This window comes from Rana temporaria, unplaced genomic scaffold (genome assembly GCF_905171775.1).
Source record: "Rana temporaria unplaced genomic scaffold, aRanTem1.1, whole genome shotgun sequence".
Lineage (NCBI taxonomy): Eukaryota > Metazoa > Chordata > Amphibia > Anura > Ranidae > Rana > Rana temporaria.
In genome coordinates, this window is record NW_024404745.1 from 7,616 (window position 1) to 20,267 (window position 12,652).

The 12,652-nt window shown below is 51.7% G+C and overlaps 1 protein-coding gene across 1 annotated transcript; it reads left to right on the forward strand.

The window, feature by feature from the left end:
- The first annotated feature begins 4,346 nt into the window (after positions 1-4,346).
- LOC120923273 lies at positions 4,347-7,326 on the forward strand. Its single transcript, XM_040334945.1, has 3 exons — positions 4,347-5,324; positions 5,811-5,892; positions 7,157-7,326. Exons 1-3 carry the CDS (start codon positions 4,347-4,349, stop codon positions 7,324-7,326), a joined length of 1,230 nt encoding a protein of 409 aa, XP_040190879.1.
- The last annotated feature ends 5,326 nt before the right edge of the window (positions 7,327-12,652 follow it).

Sequence of the window (12,652 nt, forward strand, 5' to 3'; positions counted from 1 at the left end):
CATATCTCCATCGAATGCCCCCCTCCCAGCACATATCTCCACCAAATACCCCCTTCCCAGCACATATCTCTACCAAATACCCCCCCCTCCCAGCACATATCTGCACCAAATGCCCCCCCTCCCAGCACATATCTGCACCAAATGCCCCCCCTCCCAGCACATATCTCTACCAAATCCCCCCCCCCCTCCCAGCACATATCTGCACCAAATGCCCCCCCTCCCAGCACATATCTGCACCAAATGCCCCCCCTCCCAGCACATATCTGCACCGAATCCCCCCCTCCCAGCACATATCTCCACCAAATACCCCCTCCCAGCACATATCTCCACCAAATACCCCCCCTCCCAGCACATATCTCCACCGAATCCCCCCCTCCCAGCACATATCTCCACCAAATACCCCCTTCCCAGCACATATCTCTACCAAACCCCCCCCCCCCCCTCCCAGCACATATCTGCACCAAATGCCCCCCCTCCCAGCACATATCTGCACCAAATGCCCCCCCTCCCAGCACATATCTCCACCGAATCCCCCCCTCCCAGCACATATCTCCACCAAATACCCCCTTCCCAGCACATATCTCTACCAAATACCCCCCCCCCTCCCAGCACATATCTGCACCAAATGCCCCCCTCCCAGCACATATCTGCACCAAATGCCCCCCCTCCCAGCACATATCTGCACCAAATGCCCCCCCTCCCAGCACATATCTCTACCAAATACCCCCCCCCCTCCCAGCACATATCTGCACCAAATGCCCCCCCTCCCAGCACATATCTGCACCAAATGCCCCCCCTCCCAGCACAAACCTCTTACCCTTCCTTGGCACAAATCTCCATCAAATCCCCCCTCCCAGCACATATCTCCACCAAATACTCTTCCTTGGCACAAATCTCCACCAATGTCCCTTCCTAAGACAATCATTGCCCCGTTGACCCTCCAAATGCCGCCCCTTGTCTTGGCCGTGGACAGTGCACATCATTGGTCTGGGTGAATGACATGCATGGTGGGGGCGGGGCCACATGAAAAAAGACAGTTGTCTTCTGGGAGGGGAGAGAGGGAGAGGATGGAAGGTTTTTCCTGAGGAGGAAGATTCACTTGAAGTTCAATATTGGGGAATCCATAGACTGTCAGGTATTGGGTGTGGGAGGGCAGCTTCCATCGGAGCCTACGTTTATGTTATGCCTTGTAATGCTCTCTTTGCTTTTTCTGATTTCTGATTTACTCTTTGCTTTGCCTCTTTTCTGTCCAGCAGTCTGTCCTCTCAGGCTCCGCAGTCTTCTAGCTGGGTTCAGTTCTAACTGCCACTTCTGCTGCTGCTGCTGGGACTCTTCCTTCCCCCTTTTCCTGGAGTTCAGACAGTCCTCCGCACCGCCAGGGACTGCGGCCGCTCTGTGAAACGTATCATTGTGACGTTGTTGCATTATCGGGCAATCCGAGGGGACCGTGTGTTGTGCAACTCATCCCCACTTCTGCCCCCTGCAGTGTTCATTCCAAGCCCCTCCCTCCCTGACCGTGTCCATGCCAAGCCCCTCCCTCCCTGACCGTGTCCATGCCAAGCCCCTCCCTCCATGTGTTCATGCCAAGCCCCTCCCTCCCTGACTGTGTTCATTCCAAGCCCCTCCCTCCCTGACCGTGTTCATTCCAAGCCCCTCCCTCCCTGACCGTGTTCATTCCAAGCCCCTCCCTCCCTGACCGTGTTCATTCCAAGCCCCTCCCTCCCTGTGTTCATGCCAAGCCCCTCCCTCCCTGTGTTCATGCCAAGCCCCTCCCTCCCTGACCGTGTTCATTCCAAGCCCCTCCCTCCCTGACCGTGTTCATGCCAGACGCCTCCCTTCCTGTGTTCATGCCAAGCCCCTCCCTTCCTGTGTTCATGCCAAGCCCCTCCCTCCCTGTGTTCATGCCAAGCCCCTCCCTCCCTGACTGTGTTCATTCCAAGCCCCTCCCTCCCTGACCGTGTTCATGCCAAGCCCCTCCCTCCCTGACCGTGTTCATGCCAAGCCCCTCCCTCCCTGACTGTGTTCATTCCAAGCCCCTCCCTCCCTGTGTTCATGCCAAGCCCCTCCCTCCCTGTGTTCATGCCAAGCCCCTCCCTCCCTGACCGTGTTCATTCCAAGCCCCTCCCTCCCTGTGTTCATTCCAAGCCCCTCCCTCCCTGTGTTCATGCCAAGCCCCTCCCTCCCTGTGTTCATGCCAAGACCCTCCCTCCCTGTGTTCATGCCAAGCCCCTCCCTCCCTGTGTTCATGCCAAGCCCCTCCCTCCCTGTGTTCATGCCAAGCCCCTCCCTCCCGGTGTTCATGCCAAGCCCCTCCCTCCCTGTGTTCATGCCAAGCCCCTCCCTCCCTCCCGGTGTTCATGCCAAGCCCCTCCCTCCCTCCCGGTGTTCATGCCAAGCCCCTCCCTCCCTAACGGTGTTCATGCCAAGCCCCTCCCTCCCTAACGGTGTTCATGCCAAGCCCCTCCCTCCCTGACGGTGTTCATGCCAAGCCCCTCCCTCCCTGACGTTGTGTTAATGCCAAACCCCTACCTCCCTGTGTTCATGCCAAGCCCCTAACTCCCGGTGTTCATGCCAAGCCCCTAACTCCCAGTGTTCATGCCAAGCCCCTCCCTCCCTGACGGTGTTCATGCCAAGCCCCTCCCTCCCTGACGGTGTTCATGCCAAGCCCCTCCCTCCCTGACAGTGTTCATGCCAAGCCCCTCCCTCCCTGACGGTCTTCATGCCAAGCCCCTCCCTCCCTGACGGTGTTCATGCCAGGCCCCTCCCTCCATGTGTTCATGCCAAGCCCCTCCCTCACTGACTGTGTTCATGCCAGACCCCTCCCTCACTGACTGTGTTCATGCCAAGCCCCTCCCTCACTGACTGTGTTCATGCCAAGCCCCTCCCTCCCTGACCATTTTCTCTACCTCCCCCTGTCTGCACCATCTGTATCACTGTCATCGTGTTCCTGTCTGTCTCTCCTCCCTCGTGGCTCCATCTCACACTCACCATTTATCATTCCCGGCACCCTGAGGCTGCCCGCATGCAGGGGATTGTGTACAGGTTATATTACGATCTCTGTGGTGCCCACATTGTGCTTTTAGTAAAGGATAGTCGGGGGTTGTCAGGCGAGATGCCGGCGGACCCCAAAAAAATAAAATAAAAAAATGACCCACCTGATGGAGGTCTGCAGCAGTTATCATTGGATCATCGCACCGCACACGAGTATTTGACTGGCACGGCGCCATCGCTTGCTGATGACAAGAGAACTCGGTAATGGCTCCAGAAAACTGCAAACCGCCCCCAGCAATCCTCCGAGAAGTCTACAGCTGCCCCCCGCCTAGGAAACGGTCCATGGGAAGGGCGGAGGCCGCCAATGCCAACCTCATTCTGGAAATGCAAGTTACCCGCCTTCAACAAACTCAACTCCGGGGGCCACATTTGTCATCTCAAGCCATCTCCAGCAGTACCTTGTCTTGACCACAAGATGTCCTTTAGTCAATCCAGAAGACTGAGGACTCTACTGTGAGTGGTGCTGGTGGAATCCCATCAGCTGCTGACAAGAGAACTCGGTAGCTACAATTTCAGTGGCTCCAGAAAACTGCAGACCGCCCAGCAATCCTCAGAGTAGTTTAGTCCTACAGCTGCCTACACATAAGAAACGTTCTAAGGGAAGTATGGAGGCAACCATTGCCAACCTATTATTGGAGGTGCTAGGTTAATCAATCCAGAAGACTGAGGACTCTACTGTGAGTGGTGCTGGTGGAATCCCATCAGCTGCTGACAAGAGAACTCGGTAGCTACAATTTCAGTGGCTCCAGAAAACTGCAGACCGCCCCCAGCAATCCTCAGAGTAGTTTAGTCCTACAGCTAGGAAACGTACTGAGGGAAATATGGAGGCAGCCACTGCCAACCTTTTATTGGAAGTGCTAGTTGACTCCCTTTTTAAATGCTCAACTCCGGGCCAAATTTATTTATTTATCCCCCCCCCCCCCCCCCCCAGGTACCATGTAAATAACTCTCAAGCCATATTCAGCAGTACCTCTTCTTGGCCACAGGATGTCCTCGGTCATTCAGTCAACCCAGAAGACTGAGGAATCTACTGTGAGTGGTGCTGGTGGAATCCCATCAGCTGATGACAAGATAACTCATAGCTGCAATTTTAGTGGCTCCAGAAAACGGCAAACCGCCCCCAGCAATCCTCCGAGTAGCGACCTTAAAATAGGCAAATATATATATATACACACACATGTTTCCAGTCAGGATTCCTGATGTGGGTACATGTTCTGAGGTTGGCGAGGCATTGGAATGTGTGAGAGCCAGGCGGCTGGCATTTTCAATGGAGAGGTTCAGCAAGGGCAGCCTGTATGTTCTCCAATCATTGTCACGTGTCACATTGTTCTCCAATCATTGTCACGTGTCGCATTGCTCTCCAATCATTGTCACGTGTCGCATTGTTCTCCAATCATTGTCACGTGTCGCATTGCTCTCCAATCATTGTCACGTGTCACGTTGTTCTCCAGTCATTGTCACGTGTCACATTGTTCTCCAATCATTGTCACGTGTCGCATTGCTCTCCAATCATTGTCACGTGTCGCATTGTTCTCCAATCATTGTCACGTGTCGCATTGTTCTCCAATCATTGTCACGTGTCACATTGTTCTCCAGTCATTGTCACGTGTCACGTTGTTCTCCAATCATTGTCACGTGTCACGTTGCTCTCCAATCATTGTCACGTGTCTCGTTGCTCTCCAATCATTGTCACGTGTCACATTGCTCTCCAATCATTGTCACGTGTCGCATTGCTCTCCAATTATTGTCACGTGTCACATTGTTCTCCAATCATTGTCACGTGTCACATTGTTCTCCAATCATTGTCACGTGTCACATTGCTCTCCAATCATTGTCACGTGTCTCATTGTTCTCCAATCATTGTCACGTGTCTCATTGTTCTCCAATCATTGTCGCGTTGCTCTCCAATCATTGTCACGTGTCGCATTGTTCTCCAATCATTGTCACGTGTCGCGTTGCTCTCCAATCATTGTCACGTGTCTCATTGTTCTCCAATCATTGTCACGTGTCTCATTGTTCTCCAATCATTGTCGCGTGTCACATTGTTCTCCAATCATTGTCACGTGTCACGTTGTTCTCCAATCATTGTCACGTGTCACATTGCTCTCCAATCATTGTCACGTGTCACGTTGTTCTCCAATCATTGTCACGTGTCACGTTGCTCTCCAATCATTGTCACGTGTCACGTTGCTCTCCAATCATTGTCACGTGTCACATTGCTCTCCAATCATTGTCACGTGTCGCATTGCTCTCCAATCATTGTCACGTGTCACATTGTTCTCCAATCATTGTCACATTGCTCTCCAATCATTGTCACGTGTCTCATTGTTCTCCAATCATTGTCACGTGTCTCATTGTTCTCCAATCATTGTCACGTGTCACATTCCTCTCCAATCATTGTCACGTGTCACATTGCTCTCCAATCATTGTCACGTGTCTCATTGTTCTCCAATCATTGTCACGTGTCTCATTGTTCTCCAATCATTGTCACGTGTCACATTCCTCTCCAATCATTGTCACGTGTCACATTCCTCTCCAATCATTGTCACGTGTCACATTGCTCTCCAATCATTGTCACGTGTCTCATTGTTCTCCAATCATTGTCACGTGTCTCATTGTTCTCCAATCATTGTCACGTGTCACATTCCTCTCCAATCATTGTCACGTGTCACATTCCTCTCCAATCATTGTCACGTGTCACATTGCTCTCCAATCATTGTCACGTGTCTCATTGTTCTCCAATCATTGTCACGTGTCACATTGCTCTCCAATCATTGTCACGTGTCACATTGCTCTCCAATCATTGTCACGTGTCGCATTGCTCTCCAATCATTGTCACGTGTCACATTCCTCTCCAATCATTGTCACGTGTCACATTCCTCTCCAATCATTGTCACGTGTCACATTGTTCTCCAATCATTGTCACGTGTCACATTCCTCTCCAATCATTGTCACGTGTCGCATTGTTCTCCAATCATTGTCACGTGTCGCATTGTTCTCCAATCATTGTCACGTGTCGCATTCCTCTCCAATCATTGTCACGTGTTCGCATTGTTCTCCAATCATTGTCACGTGTCACATTGCTCTCCAATCATTGTCACGTGTCGCATTCCTCTCCAATCATTGTCACGTGTCACATTGTTCTCCAATCATGTATGGAACGTGTCACATTGTTCTCCAATCATTGTCACGTGTCGCATTGTTCTCTAATCACGTATGGAACGTGTCCAGGCGTAAGGAGCCATTGTAACGTCTGAAGCTGATAAAAGGTTGAGCGAACGATACAAGACGCTGCACTATAGTGAGGCCAGCATTCTGTGCTACCAATCGGCTTTGAGCTTTCCGGTGACGTGAAGGGAGGTTTATTTACTAAAGGAGTAAACTTGGCCACAGAACTTACAATCTAATTGTACGATCTACTACATTTCCGATGAAGTGTTCAGACAAAGCTGAGCTCATAGATGAGGTTCGGTGAAGGGATAGGCTGCGTTCTTATCATTGGATCTAAGCGTGGTGTATCCATTGGGTGACATGGGAAATTTTATGCATAAGTGATAATGTTGCTTTGTTGTTGTTTTTTGTTTTTTATTTCTTTCTTAAAGAGACACTGTACCTTTGTCCATACAGAGCTGCTGATACCCCCCCCCCAGCAAGATATACTCACCCATCCATGATCCCCTTCCTGCAACAGGAGACCACCCTGGGCAAATCCAGTGTCTGAGCTCACCTGGCTGGAGGGTGGCATCCCTGCCCCCATCCAGGTGACCATTTCGGCCCTGGGGATTGAGGAAGTCACATGTTCCCCCTTACCTGGTGGCCCAGCCATATTGCCTATCTGCACGCCCTCATCTCCTTCCTGCAGCAGGAGCCCACCCTGGGCAAACGCCAGTGTCTGAGCTCATCTGGGTGAGGACATCACTGTCCCCATCCAGGTGACCATTTCGGCCCTGGGCAAACGCCAGTGTCTGAGGTCACCAAGGTTGAGGGCATCCCTGCCCCCACAGGTGACCATTTCGGCCCTGGGGATTGAGGAAATCGCATGTTCCCCCTTACCTGGAGGCCCAGCCATATTGCCTATCTGCACTCCCTGATCTCCTTCCTGCAGCAGGAGCCCACCCTGGGCAAACGCCAGTGTCTGAGCACATCACTGTCACCACCCAGGTGACCATTTCGGCCCTGGGGATTGAGGAAGTCACATGTTCCCCCTTACCTGGAGGCCCAGCCATATTGCCACTCCCTTATTTTCTTCCTGCAGCAGAAGCCCAACCTCGGTAAACTCTGATGCCCTCCACCCAGGTAAGCTCAGACATGGGAGTTTACAGAGGGTGGTGGGCACCTGCTGCAGGAAGGAGATGAGGGAGTGCAGATAGGCAATATGGCTGGGCCTCCATGTAAGGGGGAACATGTGACTTCCTCAATCCCCAGGCTCAAAATGTCCCTAGGTGGGACAGTGATGCCCTCTGCCCTGGTAAGCTCAGGCACTGCTGTCCCACCTAGGTGACCATTTCGGGCCTGAAGATTGAGGAGGTCACATGTTACACCCCATACCTGGAGGCCCAGCCATATTGCCTATCTGCACTCCCTCATCTTCCTGCAGCAGGAGCCCACCCTGGGCAAATGCCATTGTCTGAGCTTACCTGGGTACAGGACCTCACTGCCCCCACAAGTGACAGTTTCGGCCCTGGGGATTGAGGAAGTCACATGTTCCCCCTTACCTGGAGGCCCAGCCATATTGCCTAACAGCACTCCCTTTTTTTTGTCCTGTAGCCGGTGCCCACCCTCTGTAAACTCCAGTGCCTGAGCTTACCTGGGTGGAAGGCATCACTGCCCCCACATGCAACAGTTTTGGGTCTGGAGATTGAGAAAGTCACATTACCCCATACCTGGAGGCCCAGCCATATTGCCTATCCGCACGCCCTTATTTTTTCCTGTAGCGGGTGCCCACCCTCTGTAAACTCCAGTGCCTGAGCTTACCTGGGTGGAGGGCATCACTGCCCCCACAAGTAACAGTTTTGGGGCTGAAGATTGAGGAAGTCACATTACCCCATACCTGGAGGCCCAGCCATATTGCCTATCCGCACTCTCTCATCTTCTTCCTGCAGCAGGAGCCCACCCTAGTTAACCTTTGGTGTCTGAGCTCACCCGGGTGGCTGACAATACTGCCCCCCCTCCCTGTGGCCATTTCAAGCCTGGTGATTGGCTGCTCAGGCCATTCGGCATTGTTGCAGGGAGGGGGCAAAATAGAGAGGGTTAAGGAGTATGGAGGGTGAGCTAAATGGACAAAATGACCAGTGCCTCTTTAAAGTTATCTTTGTGTTGTACACAATTCAGAAGATTGGTGAAAGTGGTCCAACAATCGAAACCTTGATGTGATTGTTACTTATGGCCGAGCATATCTGTATTCAGCCAATCACATAGGATGGAAGAGCAATAAAAACGTTGGTATGTGATTGGGGTGTTTGATCCAATACAGATTCATTAAACACAATAACCCTTTGGTAAGTCAACCTTTGAAGCTGAATTCCAGGAACTTTGCAAAAATTACAGGCACGCTATGGGTTAAGTCCAATGACCGCTCTACCAGGTTAATTGCACTTCTGGAGGATATACTTCGGGTGTGAGAGGAGAGAAGCTAGGTCTGCCCCTACCTTCAACTGCCCATTCACAGAAGCCTTTGTATTCACACAATACAAAGGCTTCTGTGAATGGGTAGGAAGAGGAAAGGGAGGGGGGCTTGGCAGTTCCAGCGACTCTGCTTTTGAAAAAGAACTGAGACAACAGTTAGCAGCTTGGGGAGCTCCCGGAAGTCATCTTCCAGGAGCACAATAAACCTGTCAGCTGTAAATAATAGAGAGAGGTCTATGGAGGTGGCCAGCACCGTGCTGGGCTTGATTCTGGGTATTCCCCCAGTTTTTACAAAGTAGCTGAATTCCTGGAATTTTGCTTTAAAGTGGAAGGAAAAGCTACACGACATACCTTGTAAAGGTTACTTCCCCCCCATCATATAAACAAAAAAGTCAGTGCTACTACCCATACATCACAAAGAAAGCAAGGCCCCCGGGTGCGCGATCCACAGTCGCTGGCTCAGTAGAGTAAGGCTCCATTCACATCTAGGCGGACGAAATCGCAGCGTTTTGTCGCCGCAAATCGCGGTACAAATAGCAGCGTTTTGTACCGCGATTTGCGGCGACAAAACGCCGGTATTGTCCGCCTAGATGTGCCCCAGAATGACCCCCTCTATGGAGATGCTTCCCATCTCCTAGCCGAAACGCCGAAAGACGCCTGAAAAAAAGGTCCGGGACCTTTTTTCAGGCGATAGGCTTTCGGCGTGGAGATGTGAACCATCTCCATAGAGGGACATGTATTTCCAGCCCTCTGGCGGCAGCGGCGTAGCGCTACAGGCGTAAAAACGCCTAGATGTGAATGCGGTCTAAGGAGGAAAAGATGAGCCGCACTCCGGTCATTGCGCTTAAAAATTTGTAGTATTTATTAAGCCACAGTGGACAAACGCAAATGGGAATGGTTGACGCGTTTCAGCCTATAAGGCCTTAGTCATAATAACCACATGACATGGTTATGACTAAGGCCTTATAGGCTGAAACGCGTCAACCATTCCCATTTGCGTTTTTGTCCACTGTGTGGCTTGTTAATAAATTACTACAAATTTTTAAGAGCAACGACCGAAGTGCGAATCATCTTTTGCTCCTTACTGCCTTGACGTTTTCTACTATATCGCCATCTAAGCAAGGTCATGTGACCGCAAAGCTACGGCTTTTGTTGGTGCGGCTTGGTGGGCTCCATGTCTTTGTTGCCCGACAACACCCTAGAACTCTGGACACCAGCATGTGATGTCACTGTCCTATGGAACCCAACAGCGATACGTAGACCCCCCCCCCCCTAGATCCTTGTGGTCATGTGACCACCTAGAACAGGGGGTCTTCAAACTACGGCCCTCCAGTTGTTCAGGAACTACAATTCCCATCATGCCTAGTCATGTCAGTGTGTTACAATGCCTCATCGGATGTGTAAGTTCTACAACAGCTGGAGGGCCGTAGTTTGAGGATCCTTGCCCTAGAAGAACGATGGTGGTTATGGTAGAAAACGTCCTAGCAATGGGTGGGGGGGGGGTCCAACATTTACCGGGGGGATCTTGTTGTGTCAGCTGGTCCTTCTACCTTCATTCTGACCACACACAGTGCAATATTCTGGGGCCCTTCCTCGCAAAAACAGATCGAGGCAAACTCCCGCCGGCAGGTTCTGTATCTCCACGTTTACATTTCTATTTATGGTGAAGATGGCGGCGGTAGGGTTTGCGCTCTCTGGAGGAAGCGCCCAGAAAATCGGAACAGAATGAAGTCGCTCTTTTTTTTTTCCGGCTCCAGTCTTCATCAATGAACTTGCGTGTTTTCGAGGCTTTTGGGGGAATATTTTTTTTTTTTGCCAAGTGGGATTTTCTTCTAGAACGTTCTCTCGCAGGGTAAGTGGAATAGAAGACCCTCCAGAGCGGTGGGGTAGATAGACGTGTGTATTTTCTGTGTCTTGTAACCATATTTATTATATAGCGATACTTATGGAGTTAAAGAAAAGAACAAGCTGTATATAACAAATAAATTCAATGTTTGACTTCACTTCTGTGTCCGTGTGTTATTTTCTTTAGGCGGTGCGCCGCCGGGGCCTTGGTGGGCACCTTTACATTGTTAGAATTGTCGTGGAAGCAAAAGGATTTATCGAATAGAAAGGAAAAGGTTCACATCGATTTTTTTTTTTTGTTCTCCATAGGTCGGCTCTCCGCGGACTAGGCCGAAGCCGCAGCCTTTTCCCAGGATCGCGGCGATCTGTGGGCAGGATTTTTTTTAAGGCGAGGCCGGGCTACGGCCTAGTCCACGGACTTTGCCCAGGATCGCGGCCAGCTGCGGGCAGGATTTTTCAGGCGAGGCTGGGGTTTCGGCCTAGTCCACAGCCTTTTCCCAGGGTCGTGGCGATCTTTGGGCAGGATTTTTTTAGGCAAGGCCGGGGCTTTTCCCAGGATCACAGCAGACTAGGTCAAAGCCGCGGCCTCGCCTAAACAACTTAGGACCAGCGCGGTGTCCATGGGGGAAAAATCGATTAAAATTTTGATCAAATCGTTTTTTTTTCCCCCTAGGTCGGCGCTCCGCGGACTAGGCCGAAGCCGCGGACTTGCCTAAAAATCCTGCTTGCCGCGAGCGGCCTTTTCCCAGGATGGCGGGCAGGATTTTTTAGGCGAGGCTGGGGCCTAGTCCACGGCCTTTTCCCAGAATTGCGGCAGGCAGGTTTTTTTTTTTAGGAGAGGCCAGGTTTTCGGCCTAGTCCGCGGCCTTTTTCCAGGATCGTGGCGGACTAGGCCGAAGCCAAGGCCTCGCCTAAAAAATCCTGCCTGCAGCTCGCCGCAATCCTGGGAAACGGCCGTGAGGCCGGACACCGCTCATGACCTTTTCCCAGGAGCTGCGGGAAGAGTTTTCCAGGTGAGGCCGCGGCTTCGGCGGCCTAGTCCACGGCCTTTTCCCAGGATCGCAGCAGACTAGGCCAAAGCCGCGGCCTTGCCTAAAAACTTAGGACCGGCGTGGTGTCTATGGGGAAAAAATCGAATCAAATTTTGATCAAATCGTTTATTTATATATTTTTTTCCTAGGTCGGCGCTCCGCGGACTAGGCCGAAGCCACGGACTTGCCTAAAAATCCTGCTCGCTGCAAGCGGCCTTTTCCCAGAATGGCGGCGAGCTGCGGGCAGGATTTTTTAGGCGAGGCTGGGGCCTAGTCCAGCGCTCGTATTGCAAAACGCTCGTTAACCGTGTTACTCACAATCCAAGGTTCCATTGTAGTTCGCTTTGATCAGAGTGAGTAACTTGTATAGCGCTGCAAATGCGAACTAAATCGCCTCAAGGCGCTGTAGCCAATATGATCATCCAAGCTTCAGAAAAGATGGGTCTTAAGTTTTTTTTTTTTTTCTGAAGGCCCGATGATTTTCCTCCATGTCTGCGGGTAGAGTGTTCCAGAACCGAGGTCCTTGGACAGCGAATCATCGTTCTCCTTTGTCCCCGTAGAGCGTCTTTAGACCTCTATTATCGCACAGATCAGCAACGCGCAGCAGACCCTTGTTGGTCCACCACTTAAAGGTGTGGGGGGATGGAGGCCTGGGGGTGAATGCTGGGTTGTGGACCAAGGGGGCCATGAGAGTTTTTGCGGTAACTTAAAACCATCAAAAACTATTTCAAAGGTTCCTCAAAATAAGTTCGAGAGGCGTGTTTAGACAAGTGTCCGATTCCGATCTTGTGGTAACCGTTGGAGGAAGGCCATAAAGACTTGGTTTGGTTTGACCTCCAACCCTACTGAACACCACTGGGATGGATTGCAAGCCAAGTCTTCTCATACAAACCTCAGTACCTGACTTTAGAAATGCTCACAGCCAAGGGCGGACTGAAAACTCATGGGGCCCCCCCAGGCAATGGGAGATTATGGGGGCCCCCCGGGCAATGGGAGATTATGGGGGCCCCCCGGGCAATGGGAGATTATGGGGGCCCCCCGGGCAATGGGAGATTATGGGGGCCCCCCGGGCAATGGGAGATTATGGGGGCCCCCCGGGC